We start from the raw sequence: 23109 nt of genomic DNA on the forward strand, positions 1-23109 counted from the left end.
CAAATGCTTTATCGTATTTTAATATGTATATTGCTATAATAAATATAGACAATATAATAGAATTTAAACAAAACCTAAAAACTAAAGACGTACAATAATCATAAATACTAAATAAAAATTAACATAAACATATACCTAATTATAAAAAAAACTAATCTATGACATATTTAAAAATGATCGCACAATAACTACTAGAGCTTTTTTAAATAAAGTACATGCTTTATTTATTATTGAACGGAAATATTAACAAAAATCGAGAGAGTAATCGATTTATTACCTATAACTCCCATAAAAGCAGTCAAAAGTATTTTACCATTTATCATTCACAATTTTAATCTTTTTACCCTATTACAATAACAATATTGAATAATATCGTTCCAAAATGCTGCTATATTAATATACAATATATTGTTATTTACATGCAAACTAGCAAAAAAATCATAAAACTATATATATTACATAAATAAGTATATTACATATAGTAAGCATAATTTGGGTACATTTTTGTCAAGGTCGCGGCTAGGACGACAGAGCCAGAACGTTAAAAGTCGATGTCGAATGAAACTAGTAGAACCAAAAATAGTAACTAAAAGTACGCGACTGAAACAGTCGATAGTAAATAGTAATAAAATCAATCGGACCGAAAATAGCGACTGAAAACAGTCACCAGTAAAAAGTAGTAAGATCAGTCGAACTAAAAATAGCGACTGAAACGATAGTCGTTTTCAGTCGATAGTTCCCAATGCTAGTTGAATAATCCCAATAACATAAACACTAATTCAGCACTAATTAGGTTTGGGGTTAATATAAACATTCTGTCACTGATATATCAAATAACGTCATCTAAGATGACGTAATCCATAGGATTTGTAATATCATAAGCGGCTTGACGCTAACAATTACTTTTGTTGTGTGAAGAAATTTACTGCCGAAGCTCATCAAACACTTTTAGAAACTTGCGATGGTGCTAATGCATCATATACCAATTGTCGATTTTGCTTCCAATGATTTAAAAGTGGCGCTTTTAATGTCAATGGCAAACAACGGACAAATAAGTTCAGCAAGGTGCATTATACAACCAGCTGGTGGGGCCCAGTAGTTATCAATAGTAGGGATGTAGACTAAAGGTAAAAATATCGATATATCGGTTTCGATATTTTAAACTATACATCAAAGAACATTATCGATACTTCTTTTTAATTTAATTAATAAGCCGGCTTGGTGGCGCAGTGGTAAAGGCGATGGGACGGCCCTCCTACTGTTGCGATAGCCGCGGGTTCGAATCCTGCTGGGGCATGGTCGTAAATTTATGTTTGTGAATGTTCTAGGCAAGAGTCCGACAAGGAAAATGATTCCGGTCACGCCAGTAACCAGGCTGGGTAAGACCGGATGTCTTCTGGGATCATTTCTAAAGTTGGTCACTCGCCAGTCGGTAGGCTTAATGCTGAGGACCGGGGTTCGGAGCCCACGTTAAACTTTAGACCCAGTCCAGATAAACCCATATTTGGTAAAAGGAGACTTTGAAATATATCAAAAAAAAATTAATTATTAATAAATAATTTCTAGAGCGGACATAACATGTTTGTTTTTGGTTCTTAATTTTCTCAAATTCTATTTGTCAACAAAATAAATATAATATATCGATATTCATCGATATCCATCGAATAAATTGAATGTGTATTTCTTTGTCGTTTTAGATGATTTCATCGTCATTTCTCCACTATACAACTGTGATTTTTAATTTTTAACACGGGATCTGATGTACAAAGGAGGGGGACAATGCTTATAAAAACCTAAAGTAATGTATATGACAAATAAACATTTTGTATAAATAAAATATCTAAAAAAGAATGAACCGACTTCAAAAAATAAATAACTCGCTAAAAGTTAAGAAATAATCGAACAAAAATTTTTGACACCCAAAAAAAAACGTTTTAAAATAAAATATGTACATAATAATCTAATAACTATATATACGCACAATTTAGCTTAATATCCCCCTAAACCTATTTATCTATTTACAATATTATTTTAACTAGTACCAACTGATAACTTTGAAGTCGGTACGAGCAAAACATTAGATTTAGTTTGTTCGTAATATCACATAATTATATTTTCTTTTTGTATTATGTAGGCACCGACTTATCAGTTGATTGTAGTTAAAATAATATTGTAAATAGATAAATAGGTTTAGGTAGGTATTAAGCTAAATTGTGTGTATATAATATAATATAAAATTCCTGTAGTATATATGTTAAAGAAGGTTCTTGTCTATTGTTATTTAGTTATTACAACGACTATTATTACATATTTTATTTTAAAACTTTTTTAGTGTTAGATATTTACTCAATAAATTATGCAGTTATTTTATTAAGCATTGCAATAGGTAGGCTAAGTAAAGTTGTAGCACGTATGAGGAAAAATAGGAATAAAGAAACAATGATTGGAGATGACGAATGCTTCATGTCTCGGGGCCCGCAACCTAGTCTAGGTAATTTGACAAATGTTCTAACCAAACTAGAACAATAAAAAGTGGTTGCCCTTGCCGGGAATCGACCTGCGCTTGTAGACCGAACTCTCTAACCACTACCATCATGGAAACAGTTTCCTCCATCTTTATATATGATATTGTTAATGCTTAAAAGGCAAACTGAACGACTTTTGCACAGAACGACTTCTGGTCTTCCGTCACATCAGTTGAGCAATGGCATTGTAGGAATATTCGTCTGGTCGGTCGGTCGGAATGTGTGACTGTCGATGCGATTGTTTGTCCGAACACTCACTACTATTTCTGAGAAGGAATTCACTCATACTTGTTTATTGCGATATTAAATGACACATGTGGTCGACTGGAGAATAGACAGGATATTAGGTTAGATAAAGGAAATACGGTAGCGCTGTGGAAGTGGTACTGTTACAAGGGGTAGAGAAAAGAAAAGAGAGCGAGACGTCGTCGTGGTGGTCTTTTATAGCTGGGAACCGTATGGTACCAATCCACCAGCGTTGCCAACCTTTGAACTTGGTGTAGGTGAATGCGTGGTGGCCTAAAGGGTCATAGCGGTCGCTACAGCATTATACCCAAATATCTGATTATTTTAGATAAAAAATATGGGAAAACCTTGCACATGACTTTCCCTCGATTTCTCCAGATTCTACTATCAGATCCTGACTTGATTCTAATGAGACCATCTCGGAAGGGCACTCTTTCGAATAAAAAAATAATTTTGAAAATCGGTCCATAATTGACAGTCGAACATAGAGCCTCCTCCGTCCAATCCTTTGTCCAATCCCTTCCAATTAACCGACATCAAATGTCGGTTAATGGACAAGTTTTTTTGCAAAAATTGTAGAACCCTTTAAAAATTTTACTAGGTGTAGACACTGGGTTAAACTATATGTATTACTCAATTTTATAATAAAGTTAAGATAACTATCAAGTGACAAAAAAAAACGATAAAAAATGTAAAACTAAACTAAACGTAATCGCAGCCTGGGACAGCGTGCAGACGATGGCGGCGTACACGAAATGTGTACTTGTAAAATTATTCACCGTGTGCGTATGAAGTCTCGCCAGCTGGAACAAAGAACCGCACGGTCCGACAGACCCGGCCCAATTTCTCTTTATTTTCCATTCGGTCTCTTTGGCGGTGCAGCCATGAACGGATTAATTTGGGTCCTTTCCTGTTCCAAACACATTGTTCCCTGGAAGAGAAGAGAAAAAAAAACGTCCAGCAAGGAGTCGTCTCGCGTTATATACGATAGGATCGAAAATTGGGTACCGATTTTTTTCCATTTTTAGCGCTCTCGCTGATAGCGCTATCCTTTCGAGATGAATGGGCTCCATCTACTGTTTTTACAAGCTCGATAAAGATTATTTTATTCATTTCCTCTGGGTGTGACGTGGGAATTTTTATTAATGATCTTACTTTATCCGTTTCTAGTTTTTTTTGGTGTGGCTAATAATACAATGTGTCTAGTGGGAGAATTCGAATTTGAAAGTGTTATGAATAAAGGAAATATATCGTTATCGTAAGTTATATTGAGTATAAAAATCGCTGAAATGAAAATTTACAGAAAACAAGTTACTTATAAAGAAAAGTAAACAGGTTAACATTGGATTGGCAATCGTTCCGTAATTACTAAAAGTGTTTCTTAATATAGTTTAGTGGTAGTAGAGGCTGGTGTATAACCGCTGCAGTGCTGCAAAGCTTCCAAAGAAAAACTAAAGAAGCACCCTAGAAATAATTATATAATCTCCCAAAAATTCTAATATATTTTCACTACCAAATATCACTTACCAAAAAGAAAATCCCAATTAGCATACGCGAATTCTTTTTGTAATTAATGACACCTGCGCAGCAATCGAATACCCCAGTGCCCGTCTAAAATGGACTAAAGCAAGGCCGATATATAAATGGAGATTTCACTGCATTTGATCCAGCGCCGTATATGATATGTATATGATATTGGTTATCTGAATCGGAATTTTACGCGACTTTCGGCCAGTTAATAATAACAATACTAATATCTGTGACTATAGAAGTGATTTGGAAGGAAAGTTGGAATTGAAAGGAATAGGTAGATCATTACTACATATTATTATTGAGAAATGTTGTGCAAGTAGAGAGAAATGTAACTTTGTTAAAAAATATAATTCTTATATAACAAGAGTTATAACGAATAGTCTGAAAATAGCTAAAAATCGCCAATAAAATTTAGGCCACCAAACGGATTAAAAATTTCATATTACATGAATAATGCGACAAAATAATCGAGGAAACTGTCTCTTCTTGTATAAAGTTAGTAGTCTTTGACATATGAGAAATAATGGAGATTAAATTATTTTTTGCAGAAAATATCATTTTGATGTAATTCCGGAACATTTGAAATAATACCAAAAATTTAGCTAGTATCTTATTGAGCAGCTAATTTTACACTGGTGTTGATGTTTTCATGAGTATAGTTTGGTTCAAAATAGAGTTAGAACGAAAAGTACGAAAATGGCCAAAAATCGCGATTTTTCCTGAGTATATATATGGAAAAAACGTCAAAAAAATTGAGGTCAGCAAATGGGCTAAAACTTTCGTATTTCATGAATTATGGCACTAAGAAAACGTGGCAACCATCTGTTTTTATATAAAGTGTATAGTTTTTGAGATATAAGCAATAATGGAGTTTAAATTACTTTTTGCAGAAAGTATCATTTTGATGTAATTCCGGAACTCTTGAAATATCACCAAAAATTTAGCTAGTATCTTATTGAGCAGCTAATTTTACACCGGTGTTGGTATTTTCATGAATATAGTTTGGTTCAAAATAGAGTTAGAACGAAAAATACGAAAATGGCCAAAAACCGCGATTTTTCCTGAGTATATATATGGAAAAAACGTCAAAAAAATTGAGGTCAGCAAATGGGCTAAAACTTTCGTATTTCATGAATTATGGCACGAAAAAAACGTGGCAACTATCTGTTTTTATATAAAGTGTATAGTTTTTGAGATATAAGCATTAATGGAGTTTAAATTACTTTTTGCAGAAAGTATATATAATATTTAAATAAATGCTAGATTTGTGCCGTTAGAGTGTGGTTCCAGTAAGATATAATCATTTTGAAAAACTACAAGTTATTTCTATTTTAAATATAAAACGATTTGAGGTTCCAAGGAAACATCTCTGAATATTAAGTCGTATACCTAATAAAAAAGCTTGTCTCTTCACAGTCTGAAATAATTGAATTCCTTCATAATGTTTCTTAATAAGACAATAAAACTGAAAACACGCATAGTATTACACGGTGGAAAAAGTTATTACTCTTACTAAACGAGAATAATTTAAACTCCATGCTACTTAATACAACTATTGTTACGACAAGACTATTTAATTTGAAAGTAAATTAAATACAACATTGGAAATGGTGATAATGATGACTAAATAACCTATACACGTATTATCTGGTCATAAAACATTCGGTTTTTATAGAGGAAATACCTTAAAAGTATTAAAATGAAAGTTCAAAAGATTAGAGAGAATTTCAATTTTAATTAGAAACGTTCATTAACATTTTTTATAGTCTAACCATGTTTTTCATGGTCTGATGATATATGGTAGTGATTTACCACAAATCAATCAAATAGAAACTATACATATATATATATATATATATATATATATATATATATATATATATATATATATATATATATATATATATATATATATATATATATATATATATATATCGTCCTAAAATAGTTGCAGTAAATGTACTTCCATAATCGCCAATTATTAACTAACACTTTCAGCATCATCTTCCTTAAACCTTCTTCTTTCGCAACTCACTGGTAGTATAATCGAATAACAATACATTTTATTTTTTTAATTACATTTAGTAGTTTTACAATCTACCAAGAACGTTATATATTATATATACATGGCATGTAGAAAATCACCTCATTAAGCGATCTCCTTTATAAAATACTATTTTAATTAATTAGTCTTATTCTAAAGTCTATATATGTCCAATAATCAGATCGGATGGTGTTAGACGTTTTAGTCTACGCACTTCACTGTCACTAGGCATATTTAGTTGATTATCGAGTACATTGAGATGCACTGACACACTTTCGATGTACTTCACACAAACACGTTGAATTACAGTCCTTATTGGTTCTAAAGGTATTTCACGTTGTATCACTTTATTTGAAACATAACAATACATAAACACAAAATTATTTTGGCTGTATTTTGAATATAAACCCACTTCTGTTTTGTAAAAAGTAATTTTATTTATTGGCAAATAATATACAAAGATTCAACAAAACATTATAATAGTCACTATCTTGGCAATATACAAGGTACTACAATGGTGATTATAATAACATTTATATATCAACTACGTCAACAAGACACTCTTGAAACTCTAAGAAATACTCTATGAAACTATATTGTTAGATATTTAGATTGAAAAATAAATAGTGGAGCGGATTTAAAACGTATATTATAACAATTATTTGAATAATAAAAATAATAATAAAAAAAGGCAATGAATTATACAATAAACACGCAAATATGAAGAGGACTATTATTATTATTATAAGAGAGATGTGAATTTTATAAGACAGTACCGAGAAATGGATCGTCGACGTCTTTTTTCTTTCTTGTTCCATGATGACCAGCTAGAACCAAATGGTCTTTTGCTGATGTTGCAAATAGTAAGATGTACACGCCATAGCCTTTGTAAATAGCTTGCTGTATTTGAGCTGATCTTTAGGATCTGCGGTCGAACTGGAGACCGAGGTATGAAACTTTATGGAGCCAGGGAATAGGTACTTTATCAGTTTGTACCGCGCAATCGCCTGGTTCAGTTGGACTTGAAGTGTGTCGCGAATATTGTCGGGACTATAACCGGGTGTGAAAAAGTGGTATCAGCTGCATAAAATGCTGTGAGGGAATGTTTGTGGAGTGGGAAATCAGACATGTAGAAGTTGAATAGGGCTGGGGCTAGTGGAGCACCTTGCGGAACTCCTGCGGAAATCTGTTTCCGAGAAGAGACTGCGTCACCTATTGAAAGGACCTACCGTCCAAGTATGAATCTATCAGGGAGATTAGGTCATTCGGTAGACCAAGCTGTTTCGCTTTGGATATTAGACCGTGGTGCCATACTTGATGGAAAGCTTTGGAGATATCTAAGGAGATGGCTCCAGTTTTTCGACATTTTCTTAATGCTTGGTGGATTGTTGCTGTGACACGGGCAGCTTGATGAAGGCTTCAATATTTGGCACAGAAACCAAATTGTTCATTCAGAATTATGTGTTGTCCGTCGGTGAAGTTGTTTAAATCGTGTAATATCGCTTTTTCGGCAAGTTTGGAGTATCGTCGACCTTTAATAAGCGGCCTTTTGTAACTCATGCCAAAGGTTATGAGAGTAAGCGGTATCGGTCAAATGGCAGTGGTTTAATACCGTTTTGTATTTTCTTACGAATGACTTTCCAACACACCTGGCATTATATTCACAATTTCACAAGCGTTTCCTTAAACAATAATCATCATAAACACCACGTATTCTCCATGAACTGGTGCTTCATTTTTCTATCTTGGAAGCCAAATAACTTTCATTTTCAAACCTCAATAACTTTTGACTTAGTAGAGGAATTATACTATCTCTATCTTCAACCTAAAAGCATTTACCTTTCAAACGCGCTATAGTATGGCTTCAATATATAAGTATTATTGGAGATATAAGTCTTTAAATCTATTTATTAGAGCAAACCGAAATTATTTTTACCCGACCTTATATGTTTTAGAACGTTCTTCTTATTGTAAGAAATAAGTTTATTTCGTGGTATATAAAATACAATCGTCAATAAAAATTCAAATAAACTTAACAGATCAATTGAAAAGTCCCCGGCCTGACACATAGACGGCGCTACTATTAAATCCATATGTTTTTTTGTTAACCCTCAAGAGATGCGTGTATAAATTTGACAGCTGTCGGATCATTAGTTTGTGAATTATAGATATAAATAGATAACAATACCGCACGAGCTCGCTTTTAACCAAAAACAAGGACGAGTTGATGATTCGGAGCAGTGTTTGAAGATGATCAAGTCTAATAAACCCGAGTTTTTGCATCGATATGTGACAATGGATGAAACGTGGCTCCATTATTTCATTCTGAAGTCCAAACGACAGTCATTCGAGTGGACTGCGCACGATGAACCCGCTCCAAAGCGTGGGAAAAGGCAACAGTCGGCTGGTAAGCTTATGGTGTCTGTATTTTAGGATGCGCATGGAATCATTTTCATTGACTACCTTGAAAAAGGAAGGACCATCAACAGCGACTGTTACATAGCATGTTCTTGGACAGTTTGAAGGACGAAATCGCCGAAAAAAGAAAAAAGGAAAAGAAAGTGCTGTTTCACCAAGACAATGCACTGTGTCACAAGTCAGTGAAAACGATGGCAAAAATCCAACAATTGGGCTTTGCTTGGAATTGCTTTCTCATCCACCGTATTCTTCAGATCTGGCCCCCAGCGACTATTTCCTATTCTCAGATCTCGAAAGAACGCTCCCTGGAAAGAAATTTTCGTCAAATGAACAGGTGATCGCCAAAACTGAGGCCTATTTTGAAGCAAATGACAAATCGTCAGTTTCGGATGCTTTTTTTCGCTCTTTTTTTCTTGACTTGCCGGACATTTGTACACAGCTTGACTACAAATTGTTGTCTTATTTAAAAAACTATTAAAATAAAAACATTAACAAGATGAGAACCGAATGAATTGAATAATAATTTTTATTTCGATAACAAAGTATTTATCAGTTTATATGCAATCACCATAATGTCAGTTCGCGATTTAGTAAGAATCATTTCCCAACCGTATTTCCACAGAAACCTTACTGGTGCGTCAACAATAAACATTTAGTTAATCTAGAGTGCTGATTTGTGGTTTGTCATCCGTCCGATAACAACAGCTCACGTCGAACGGTGTTTCTTTTGTCGCTGACAAAAAAAAACACGGCGATCGGAACTCAGCATCGTTATTTCGACGTAGTTTAACGGCAATTTTAACGCTGTCCCTGTATAAATACCGCCCCTAATTGCAGTTCCGATATTTATGCTTCTTCTTCCTTACACCTGCTGAATTGCAACCCCTACAAGAATGTGGCAACAATGCTTTCATACCATCGCCTTGGCACGTTGCCGGATTGTAACAATTTTAGTTGTATTTGATATTTAGTTTCTGATTTTGAATTTGCCCAATTATTTATAAGTATGATTTAATGGTTGTTGTTAAATATTTTGTTTAAATAATTTTTTATTAAAAAATTTAAAATAATGATTTTAATATTTACAGTTTTTAAGCTGAATAACAACAAAATATTTAATGCACCTATCAATCAGGTTTATAAAAATGTAAGAGTTTACTAAGAAAAATTTTGCTCAATATATCGGCTTTGTAAGACTAGGTAACTTTGTACTTTGTAACTAAAATATAATATTATTATTAAAATTGTTCTTGATTTATTTTAGATCAGTAAAGGATCTTTAAACGGAAAGTTATCAGATAAACCATGATAGCCAATTAAATAAACTGAAAATTATTAAAAATATAATGTTTTATAAAAAATTAAATGTCATAGTACGTAAATTGCACAAGGACTTGTTTATTATTTTATGAATTAGTTAATTAAAAATTTGATTAGCATTATCATTTATACAAAAAAAATCAGAATCCGGAAAACGATTATTGTTACAAACCTATAAAGGTGAGCATTCACAAGTGCTGGAGGAGAAATTATTCGGGTTGAATACTATTTCTTCCAATTCTTTTAATGAATAGTTATAGAAATTACAGCAAGTTGATTAAGTAAACAAAAGCAAAACTCCTTCAGACAAATTAAGTTAAGAAGGAAAATTACATGATTTTTAACCAGAAACTACAGAAGCTTCACGGTCCTATCTAGAAAATGAAGAAAAATTCTTGAGAACAATGAAGCATGTTTGGACTAAATAGATTCATTTCCTTCGGCGCTACAAGGAAATCTAAAACATACAAAACAAGAAATAAAAATGAAATTTTGAGATCATTCCAATCATCGCCCTGACAAGAATAATGAACTATTATGCGTCAAATTTCATGACAACAATGTTGAGCGTCTTTTGACTAAGTTTGGTACTGTTGAATTTTTTTAATTGGTTGATTTTTAAAGTCATAAATGGTAGCTTCCTCAGTCATTCGTGCTTTAGATACGTTTCTAGTGAATACATGAATTATTTAAAACTAGGTAAATAAAGAGAGACCACCCGTCTGCTAGATTTTAGATGAAAGGTTTATTTTTCTTCGATTGTTCGAAATCCTTTTATGGTTCATACTGATTATCGACCGTTTGAAGGGCGAAATCGCCGAAAAACGGTCGTATTTGAAGAAAATAAAAGTGCTGCTTCACCAAGACAATGCACCGTGTCACAAGTCAGTGAAAACGAAAAAATCCATTCATCCACCGAATTCTCCAGGTATGGCCCCCGGCGACTATTTCCTGTGCTCAGATCTCAAAAGAATGCTCTGAAACTCAGGCCTATTTTGAAGCAAAGGACAAATCGTACTACAAAGTCGGATCGCTATAATCAGTGTATCATTCTTGAAGGATATTATGTTGAATAAAAAAAAATTGCCAAAAAATTTGTTTATCTATGGTAGGCCGTGGAATTTTCAATTGAAGTGTTATAAGTGGTATTCTTAATTTTAGCATATAGAGAGAAACAACGTTATACCTACGGAATCATTATAAGTTTATCAACAAACAATTGAATTGAATGACAGATGTAATTGAGAAAGCCAGTGAAGGTAAAAAGGTAAGGAGCTATATCTTAGATGTACCCGCAAAAAACACTGAACTACTAGAAACTTACATAAGAGTCAGATTTACTTTAGTGTACTGTACTGTAAAATTGAATTACTGTACTACTCTACCATTAAAGAAGCTAAACAGGTGTACCACAGGGGAGTATATTGGGGTCAATTTTTTACCTACTCATTGAAATTTGCTGATGATATTGCGTTGCTTGCTATCGGACATAATAACGAAGGAGCTATACGACAGGCAAATGACAATATAAATAATTATACCAAAATACCAAAAAATGGAAAAGAAAAATTAACGATCCCAAATCTGAAAGTTCACGTATAATCAGACCACACAAGCACCAATGACAATAAATAATACTCCGTATAATAATAACGCTAACTATCTCGGATTTGGATCTTGATGTAAAACTTTGCTGGAAGGAATATATAAAAAGTGAAAAGGAAAGAAGTGAAGTTAAAATATAGGAAACTGCATTGGTTAATTGCAAGAAAATCACAATTATCACTACAAAATAAGTTGTTATTATACCAGCAAGTAATGAAACCTATACGAACATAGGAATTTTGGTATATTCCGCAAAAAGTAATATAAATATAATACAAGTGTTCCAGAACAAAGTCCTGAGAAGTATTGTAGGTGCACCTTAATACTACAAGACTGATTACTTACACCGAGACCTTCAGATATCGATTGTCACTCAGAAAATCAAGAGAATCGTAAGGAGATATGAGGATTAAGGAGATACGAGTCTTGGAAACTCTTGGATACCACCAGAACAGGACACAAATTCCAAAAAATCAAACCACTTGATCTTGTGTAGTGTAATGTAGTGTAGTGGGATGCACTTAACAGCAGTGTTAATACCTAAACATTATTATACCAGAGACTAAGTTAGAGCCACGCCAGTAACCAGGCTGGGTAAGATCGGATTCCTTCTGGGATGATTTCCAAGCTGGTCACTCGGCAGTCGATAGTCTAATACCGAGGACCGGGTTCCGGAACCCTTGTTAAACCGTAGGTCCAGTCCAGATAAACCCTCGTTGGTAAAAAGGAGGTTTAAAAAATAAATAAAAAGTTTTTGCCTAACTAGTTTAGTTTTATATTAATTTCGAAAAGTGGTAATACATGAATTTGTAAATTAAGATTGTTCTAAGCATATCTAGTGTAAGATATAATTAATTAAAAATTATTTAAGTGATAAAAATGTTACCCGTTTGCGAATAGATGAAAAAATATCGGGAAACTATTCGACGTTGTGAAAACATGGCAACATCGCGCCGATATCGCGGCTTGCATGTCTCTCGCTGGTTCTCAAGCCGGTTTCTGACCATTCCGTTTGGAATCTCGTCAGTCCTGACGACGCCGTCGTTGCGAGCGCCGTCGTATACGTCACGCCGTCGACCGATACCCAAAGATATACGTGAAACAATGTTTTATTTGTATAAACATCGCCGCAAATATTGATACGCTGGATTCAGTTGCGTCGCGCCATCGACATTATCACCAGTGGATTGACCAGTTCCCTTTTCCCTTTTAGTTTTCAGTTCGTTTTTGAGTTCGCGCGCCTACCATCGAACAGAAACAATATTTCGACTTGTTTTCGCCGAGTTTCAGGTGACTATCGGCCGGGGAGGGATGGCTAGTGAATGGATTAAGCGATTTGGCCGTTTTTTTCCGTACGTTCTGCCTTCGTTAGAAGTTCAACGATCCGGGGAATGGTTTGGAGTAACAGCAACAGTAAAAAACAACCGTATCTAATATCGTAGTTGGTTATTTTTAAGAACAAACGCATACTGGTTTCATTACTATTTCACCAATCAAGAAAAGCAGTTTTGTAACTTTGTTCAAATTGATTAATTAACCTGATTAAATATCAACAATATTTGAACATAAATTATTGGACAAATGTTAAATCCAGTAATTTTCATTTTAGCTTTGTTTCAGACGTATTTATGTATAGTAGTTCAATTCCTTGGTCAACATATTTCTGATATGCATGCCCAAACGACCTTGCTTGTCATATAAACTTCAATTCATAAGAAACTATTTCTAATTCTTTGATAATGTTATCAAAAACTTTTCATTTATATTAGCGCTTACCGGTATACAAATATATATATTTTTAATATAAATGATTGGAGACATTTTAAACTCAGTAATGTCAATTTCAGCTTTCTCCAGTTCTTTGGTCAACATACCTCTGTCATGCATGCCAAAATGACCTAGCTTCAAATACATGCAGTTGCTGTCTATCTTAAGTTTAATGTCTTTCGTATAAACTTCAATTTATAAGAAACTATTCCTATTTTTTTTGATAATGTTATCAAATTTTGTTATATATATATATATATATATATATATATATATATATATATATATATATATATATATATATATATATGAATTATTGGAGACATTTTAAACTCAGTAATTTCCATTTCAACTTTGTTCAATTCCTTAGCCAACATACTTGTTTTATAGGTACCCAAGCAACCTTGCTTCAAGTACATGCAATTCCTTTCTATCTATATATAGTTTAGTGTCTTTATATAAACATCAATTCATACAAAACTGTTTCTAATATTTTTGAAAGTGTTTCCAAAAAAATTTCATTTAAATAATCAGTTACCAGTATAAAGAATCTGACAGTTAATTATTGTAAATTAGTTATAGTATTTACTACGTTCATCCGATCATTTTAAACGTACAATATGTTTTTATGCGAACGGCAACCCGGCAACTGTTAATACCACTTTTTTTCTTGCGGTGCATTTTAAAATTCCTACGAACTGAATTGAATTCATGGCATTTCGTTTATAGCTATCGCCGCGTATGAATAATGAATGTAGATATATTACTTCTGAATTTAATCACATATTTTTCGTTTTTTTGTTTGTTTTTTTTATCAACAATCCTGCCTTAAAATGTCTATAACGTAAACGGGTATGTACGCGACAAGTAATGTCTTGTTTTATATAAAATAAGACCTGTGCTGAATGTCATTTAATATATCTGGGATATTTATGATCAGGAACTGTGATATTTATATTAACTGAAGATAAATATTTAGTGAATACGATGCTAAATAATTTTCATGCCAATTTTGGCAAACACTTTTATGAGATACTGCTGGATTGACTGGAGATAATAACTAAAATTAATGTAGATCAGTTTATTTCCATTTTAGTCGTGACAGGTGTGTTGATGACAGTTCTTGGCAAGCTGGTCTCGTCCTCTTTGTATGACCCTTACTATATATGGACTAAAATGGATTAAAATATCTCATATTTCGTTTTAAAATCTGATTATCTTCCAACGTTTTATCGCTAATGAAATATGAAGTTTCTTTTCTTAACTAAGTTTAACTATTAAAATATTTTATTAATTTTTTATGATCTTCAGATGAGGAAATTTTACTATATTCTTTGCACGCATGAATGAATTAGTGTTAAATATACAACCTGTTAGATAATGGGTAATATTATTATTCTTTTTAATATTGATCTTAACAATTGTGGGACATTTTGCATTCAGAACAATAGAAATAACAGAATTATTTCTGAGTTTACTCACCTATTTTTAGTTTTTTTTTTGTACTTTTTATATCAAGTCCTGTCTTAAAATATCTATAACGTAAACAACTATGTATGTGACAAGTAATGACTTGTTTTATATGAAATAAAAGCTATATTGAATGTCATTTAATATATGTGGGATATTTATGATCGGGAACTTTGATATTTATATTAACTGTAGATAAATATTTGATGAATACGATGCTAAATAATTTTCATGCCAATTTTGGCAAACACTTTTATGAGATACTGCTGGATTGACTGGAGATAATAACTAAATTAATGTAGATCAGTTTATTTCCATTTTAGTCGTGACAGGTGTGTTGATGACAGTTCTTGGCAAGCTGGTCTCGTCCTCTTTGTATGACCCTTACTATGTATGGACTAAAATGGATTAAGATATCTCATATTTCGTCTTAAAATCTGATTAGCCTCCAACGTTTTATCGCTAATGAAATATGAAGTTTCTTTTCTTAATTAAGTTTAACTATTAAAATATTTTATTAATTTTTTATGATCTTCAGATGAGGAAATTTTACTATATTCTTTGCACGCATGAATGAATTAGTGTTAAATATACAACCTGTTAGATAATGGGTAATATTATTATTCTTTTTAATATTGCTCTTAACAATTGTGGGACATTTTGCCTTCAGAACAATAGAAATAACAGAATTATTTCTGAGTTTACTCACCTATTTTTAGTTTTTTTTTGTACTTTTTATATCAAGTCCTGTCTTAAAATATCTATAACGTAAACAACTATGTATGTGACAAGTAATGACTTGTTTTATATGAAATAAAAGCTATATTGAATGTCATTTAATATATGTGGGATATTTATGATCGGGAACTTTGATATTTATATTAACTGTAGATAAATATTTGATGAATACGATGCTAAATAATTTTCATGCCAATTTTGGCAAACACTTTTATGAGATACTGCTGGATTGACCGGAGATAATAACTAAAATTAATGTAGACCAGTTCATTTCCATTTCAGTCGTGTCTTGATGACAGTTCTTGGCAGGCTGGTCTCGTCCTGTTTGTGTGACCCCTACAATGTATTCCAGTTTGGATTAAAATGGATTGAAATATCTCATATTTTGTTTTAAAATCTGATTAGCTTCCAACGTTTTATCGCTAATGAAATATGAAGTTTCTTTTCTTAATTAAATTTAACTATTAAAATATTTTATTAATTTTAATGATCTTCAGATGAGGAAATTTTACTATATTCTTTCGACTCATGAATGAATTAATGTTAAATATACAATTTGTTACTTAATAGGAAATATTATTGTTCTTTTTAATATTGTTCTTAACAATTGTGGTACATTTTACATTTAACAGAATGGAGATAACAATTATTTCTGAGTTTACTCACATATTTTTAGTTTTTTTTTGTACTTTTTATATCAAGTCTTGTCTTAAAATATCTATAACGTAAACGACTATGTATGTAACAAGTAATGTCTTGTTTTATATGAAATAAAATCTCTATGGAATGTTATATAATATATCTGGGGTATTTATAATCGACAACTATGATATTTATATTAACTGTAGATAATTATTTGGTGAATACAATGCCGAATAATTTTCATGGCAATTTTTCTAAATGGAAAGTTGTTCTTTTATCTAAAGTAAAGATACAATAATGCTGTAGAGTTACAAATTAAAGAATTTCTCGATTGACTGGAGATAATAAATAAAATTAATTTAATCCAGATCATTTTCAGATGAACGGAGATAACAGATGTACTTGAAATATGACCACATATTTTTCGTTTTTTTATCTACAATCCTGAGAAGTTTTATTAACTTTAATGATCTTCAGAAGAGGAAATATTATATTATTAAAGCCATAGTTCTTTTTAGTGTTGTTGTTAATAACAATTATGGGGTATGCTACATTCAGATGAATGGAGAAAATTAAATATGTCGCTCAGCTAAATATTTACTGTTGCCTGTTCTTTAAGCCATTACCATTAACACTAAATCGTTTTATCCATTTTTTCAGGTGTGCAGGTGTTGACTGTCGGTAAAAACGTATTGATACCTGGTGCAATTTAAGTTAAGTGTGTGTGTTTCGATCGTCCATCAACTGTCATCGTGTAGTATGGCTACAAACATTGTCGCCGAATGGTTGAAATCGTTGCGCTTGGGTCAGTACGCTGAAAGTTTCATAGATAACGGGTACGACGACCTGGAGATCTGCAAGCAAATCGGCGATCCAGATCTCGATGCTATCGGCGTGTTCAACCAGTCCCATCGTACCCGTCTGCTTCACAGTGTCAGGACTTTGCGCGAGGAAGGTGCCGCCAGCGTATATTTCAGCCTGGAGGAGGCGGAAAAGACTAATTTGGAGGAAGAGCCCTCGGTGCCACCGGGTTTTCTCGTAACGTCCGCGGCTAACAGCGATGCGGATCGGAACAGTACCTCCTCCAGGACGTCAGCGGACAAGATGCCCAGTGCACCGCCTCCTATCGAGGAGGTTGGGAAATATATAGACGAGTACGAGGAGGGGAAAGCTGAGTTGGTGAAGATTCCCAGGTTACAGCTGAAGGTGTTGCTGAAGGAGAAACTGATGCAGGATGGAGTCAAGCTGAGTTTACAACCATATTCAACTCAGGTGAGTTTCCAGTTGAATTATTATATTTTAGGACGATTAATGATTTTAACTAGCGTTGGAAACTATCGACTAAAAGCAGTCGAAATAGTCAATAGTTGCAAAACAGTCGAACAACTAATTACTATTTCAGTCAGATGCAGGCTTCTTCTGTTTTTCTAACCGGGATAATAGAGGGAGATGTACGAATTCTTTACCGTGCTAACTTTGAGAAAGGATGGAGATAATTGTTTGATTCTCTGTACTGTACAGATCAGTTAATTCTAAATTGGCAAGTGGTAGTGCGAAAAAGAGGAATATATTTAATCGCATTTTAATTTTCAGAAACATTACATAATATAATAAAAGTAATTGGTTTATTTCTATTTTATTCCAATATGAGTTTACTTTTTTTTTCAACTATAAGAAAGAAACGGAAATGTATAATTACTGTAATTTTATTCAAACAGTTTAATTTTGTATGATGAAACTGTATTTTTATATTTTATATATTTGATTTGACTGTAAAAAATAATGGAGTAATGACTACTAAATTTTTATATTGTATTTTCTCAGTGAATCTTTATAAACTATTTAACCATCGCACCCTTTTTAATTACAATAATACTTTTATTTATCGTTAATACCGATATTTTATTATTAGGAATATTATTACTCGTTGAAATTTGAATGAAAGAAGTTTTAACATTCATCGAGAGAAAGAAAAAAAGATAACATAAATCCAGTAAAAATTATTTTTCTATCAGAAAGTTGCAAAATGATCAGCGATCGATGATACAGTTTTGTATATTTTTTTTTATTACTCTTCGTGAGTCCACAATCTGCCCTATTGGCAATAAGTATATCTTCTGTCTATATTATATATACATGGCATGTAGAAAATCACTTCCTTAAGCAATCTTCTGTATAAAATATTATCTTAATTAATTAGTCTTATTCTAAAGCTTATTCTAAAATTTACATATGTCCAGTAATCAGATCAGGTGGTGTTAAACGTTTTGGTCTACGCACTTCACTATCACGTCGCATATTTAGCTGATTAGCGAGTACATTGGGATGCACTGACACTCTTTCGAAGTACTTCACACAAACACGTTGAATTACACTCGTTATAGGTTCTAGAGGAATATCGCGTTGTATCACTTTATATGAAATATAGTACGGAGTATCAACAATGGTACCCAACACCTTATTTTGGAACCGTTGAATGATGGATATATTTGATTTGCTAGCGGTACCCCATAGTTGAATTCCGTATGTCCAAATGGGCGTCAGTATAGACTCATACAGCAATACCATGTTATCTAATGATAACTTGGATTTGCGCCCAATGAGCCAATACATTTCATATAATTTTAGTCCCAGATGTTTCCGTTTAGAAAGTATGTGCTTCTTCCAGGTTAGGCGTCGATCTAAATGCATACCAAGATATTTAACATGCTCTGCTTGGGAGAGTTGACGATGATTGATATTCACTGGTAGACGTGTTCTTCTAAGCAGGGTAAACGTTATATGTGTCGATTTTGATTCATTGGCTTTAATGCGCCATGTCTTCAACCATAATTGTATTTGCTCCAGGTGGGTTTGTAGGTTTATTGATGCTGTGACTGGATCTTCATGGGATGCTAAGATTGCTGTATCGTCTGCATATGTTGCCACAGTAGTTATTTTTGTGGTGGGCAGATCAGCCGTATACAGAAGATACAGTACTGGACCCAGTACACTACCTTGCGGAACTCCTGAATATATGGGATTTAATTCGGTATGTTCATCGCCTTGATTTACAGTAAAATGTCTGTCAGTGAGATACGATTTTAGTAGCTAGATAGAGTTTTGTATATAAATTATTGATTAAAGTTTGAAACTAATTAATGAAAAATTGAAATTCATTGTTACTCAACCCATTATTTTAAAATATTTTATTTTCAGTCCAATATTTTTAAGATACAAGAATATTTATTAGTATAAATTGATACATTTCAGTTTTTTTCGCCACGAATAGGACATACGTGTTGGACATCTATTATAGCTGAAACATATAATCATACAATATTTACATACATGTTGACACATGTTGTGCTTGACTGCATACAGAAACCCTTGGTAATAAATTAGAGGGGTATAAATTATAATATGCCATGGACGTAGTAAATGGTAATGGATGGCTTATATAACAAAAATTAGCCTCGTTCGAAATAAACATGGTTATAAAGCACAATGGAATTTTCAAATAATTTACAATGTGATATACATAATGTACAAACAAGTTTTAAGGCTTTCCGTTTAAATATTTCCATAGATATCGTGTTTTTTGAGACGATATCATGTTTAATTTCTTCGTTAAAACTGGTGTTGGTAAGTCACCTACAGGAATAAGACGATGCTGGAAGGAGCAATATCTGGTTAATATGGCGGGAGAGATAGGGCTCTCCATTTAAGAATTTTCATGTATATTTTCACGGATCTCATATTGCGAAATTAGTTGCTAGCATTTTCAATTCTATAACGACAATTTGTCTTTGTTGTCTGATCGAGACGTATTCATTTATACTATGTATACATGACTATGATATATAGCTTATTATCCCTTTATATTGGATGCATTTTGCTACTTATAATGATGCAATATTACATTGTCACATTTCAATTGATAGCCTTCCCCCATCATGCTTTCATTTGGCTTGAATTCTACAATAAAAACAGCGTTTACTTTTTGAACGCATCTGGTATGTTGTTTACTTTTAAGTGGAATATTAAAAAAATATGATTTGTTCAAAAATTATCATTACTCTTTAAACTTCTAAATTTTTAAAGCTTTTTATTCATTTTTTGCTCATTCTTTTCGGATAATAAATTAATCCTACTTGGTAAGAATAGTTAAATTAGTTTTGTTGCGCAAAATTTACCCCATGCTTCAAAACAACGCACCTTCTTCACCACCTCATCCCTTATTGGAAGCTTAAAACCAGATTTTTCCGATATTAAATAATCAACTTTGTTCCTAAACTCTAAATAATTAGGATTAAATTTACAGGACTTAGCTTAGTTTTTCTTTCGCGTCTTCATCTCCGCACACTTTTTATGTTGCTGTCGGCCAATTTGTCTTTTTTTTTTCGCGCCAATTAAAACGGCGAGCGATATTATTATTTTTTTTAACTCGGTAATTAGATTCAGAACCAAGATGGGTATTTCCCCAAGGGCTCGCCATTTTATTAATTGCCGTAGAAATATAAATTCAATTTGTTCTACCTTTTTATCATTTATCATGATCAGATGTACCAGGTCTTATTATATTGTTATAATAGTGGTCATAATACGGTTATGATCTTAATCTTCTCTTATTTAAATCTTATCTAAAATCTTATTTAAAAGTTTAAAATTATTCTTAGTGTATCTGTTTATTCTACTGCTTCATTGGTAGAAGATTAGAGATTTGGAGAGCCAAAAAACAATTCGTAGATAACGAATAATACCATTTATAGGACGAAAACCTAGCTTAAACTCTCAAGGAACCTTCAACTATATCGGAAGTTGATCAAAATCTATTTCTAGTTGTTTATATGCAGTGGGAAAGATTCAAAAGGAAGGAAATGACTGATAATGCCATTTCGAACTGTTGAAATACTGTTTTTGTGGCGTATTGTGATGGTCAAATGTCAAGGCTTAGACTAGGACAGTCATATCATCGATACCGAAGCATAATATTCATGGCCTTAAAGCTTTCATGTGCATATGGTGTGATCACTAAGGTGTAGTGTTTTACAAGCTGTTAAAACAGAATAAAACAGTTACTGTAGATTTCTACCCGTGTCATTATTGTCACAATCATTGAATTTTAACTGAATTATTTGTGCTACATATTAAATCAATTTGACAAAGCATTTCTCATTTGTTTACAAGAATAATCAAATTATAGTATATTCAACTCATTTATACCGTTAAAATGTAGTAAATATTCGTATACCAGGTATACAGGAACGTTATTACCGCACGTACATTTTATTCTATTCTTCTTGTCCATCCTTCAGGCAATTTTTGAATCACAACCTTTAAAAACGTTTGTCCTTTGATCAAAACCATTCATCGAGCCATATTCTAACTTCTTCGAGCGAAAAGTTCATAGTCAGACGGGGAAAAGTCTGGAGAGTACGGCGGGTGCGACGTGCTTTTAAAGCTTTTTTGACCGGTTTTGCTTTATGTTTCTATATGTTTTGTCGCCACTACATTGATCCGACCATACCTTTGTTCAACATTTCACAAACGATTTTTCGATTTCCCATTTATCATTCAATTGATGTGGCACCTATCCTTCGGATCTACCACATTTCTGGTTATCGATCGCTAATCCTTTCTTAGGTCACATTTAAAGCTTCTACCAATTGCTTTTGAGTTCAGGTTGGGTCTTCATCGAATGACTCTTGCTGTTTCGCATCTTCAGACTTTGTCTTGAGAGAACTTCAAACTTGAGACCACGCCTCACATGTTTTTGAGATTAAGCCAAGTTCAAGCTAAGTTTCTATTAGCAAACAATGACTTTCAGCAACTTTGTTCTTTTGATAAAATAAGAACAGTAATGCGTGTGGCAAATGCACGTTTTTAGGTACGAAACTTGACATTTTCAAAGAGCTAGAAGTCTATGAGGGTGTTACTTTCGCAAAATATAATATATATAGCTTTGAAGCTTGATTTCAGTAGAATAAAATATTTAAGCCTAACTACATCTGTTAGGCAATGACTTTCCGGTACACCTGGTATATATTATAGTTTATATAAATCAGTTTATGATACAATAATTATTTATATAAATAATTATTAATATATTAAAAGGATTCGATGTATAAATTAAAATTATTTATTTTGAAATAAACATTTGTTCGTTATAATTTATGCCATATTATAATTTAAATTAATTATTTCTATTAGTACACAATATATTTTCAAATAACAGAAATAAAATAATGCACTTAAGTATTTAGTGCTAAAAATTGATGTTGTTGATGATGATGAATGATCTATGCTGGATTACTTCGTCGGATGTTGGATAACTATAAAGTTATTGACTAAATACTTAAATAATTTCCGAACTTATTGGTATCCGAAATCTTTGAAATGCGAGATTTAACGAGTTTCTTTCCTAGATAGTACTAAACAAATCTATAAACGTAGGTTACATTTGTGAGTCGAGTGAAGGATGAGGTCAAATCCACATTTTGGATGGAAGCACCAACAGCAGGGTATTGATTGCGGTTGCTGGCTAGGGCTTGATGATGACGACGACTGTGGTTTCCCTAATGTTTTTGAAAAATATTGCAATAATGCAGTTTATAAAATAAAACTAATGAAGTACTAAAATACAAAATCATATTTTTATTATGAAACACGTACGTATTTTTAAGACCTGTCAACAAATTACGAAATTAAAATAAAAATGTATTAATATTGGTTTACGTGTACCCACTCTCCTGTATACATGGTGATAACCTCACCAAGAAATATAAGTTGGGATAATTTCATAACACCCACAGATAAAAG

At 32.6% G+C, this 23109-nt stretch overlaps 1 protein-coding gene across 7 annotated transcripts in view; it reads left to right on the forward strand.

Annotated features, from left to right (window-relative positions):
- The first annotated feature begins 12716 nt into the window (after positions 1 to 12716).
- Positions 12717 to 23109, forward strand: part of LOC143195919 (uncharacterized) — a 392362-nt gene continuing 381969 nt past the window's right edge. For 3 of the 7 annotated variants that reach the window (XR_013005613.1, XR_013005612.1, XM_076403438.1), the window contains exons 1-2: positions 12717 to 13043; positions 16969 to 17580. Coding sequence is in view for 5 of the 7 variants with exons in the window: in XM_076403438.1 (XP_076259553.1) it covers positions 17068 to 17580 (513 nt within the window). In the remaining 2 variants the exon portion in view is untranslated. Of the gene's footprint in view, positions 13118 to 16968; positions 17581 to 23109 lie in introns of all 7 variants that reach the window. The other 4 variants (XM_076403442.1, XM_076403441.1, XM_076403439.1 and 1 more) reach the window with 4 other exon arrangements.

The sequence above is a fragment of the Rhynchophorus ferrugineus genome, unplaced genomic scaffold (genome assembly GCF_030347505.1).
Source record: "Rhynchophorus ferrugineus isolate W39M unplaced genomic scaffold, kcgeb_rfMv2 rfM4, whole genome shotgun sequence".
NCBI classification, from domain to species: Eukaryota; Metazoa; Arthropoda; class Insecta; order Coleoptera; family Curculionidae; genus Rhynchophorus; species Rhynchophorus ferrugineus.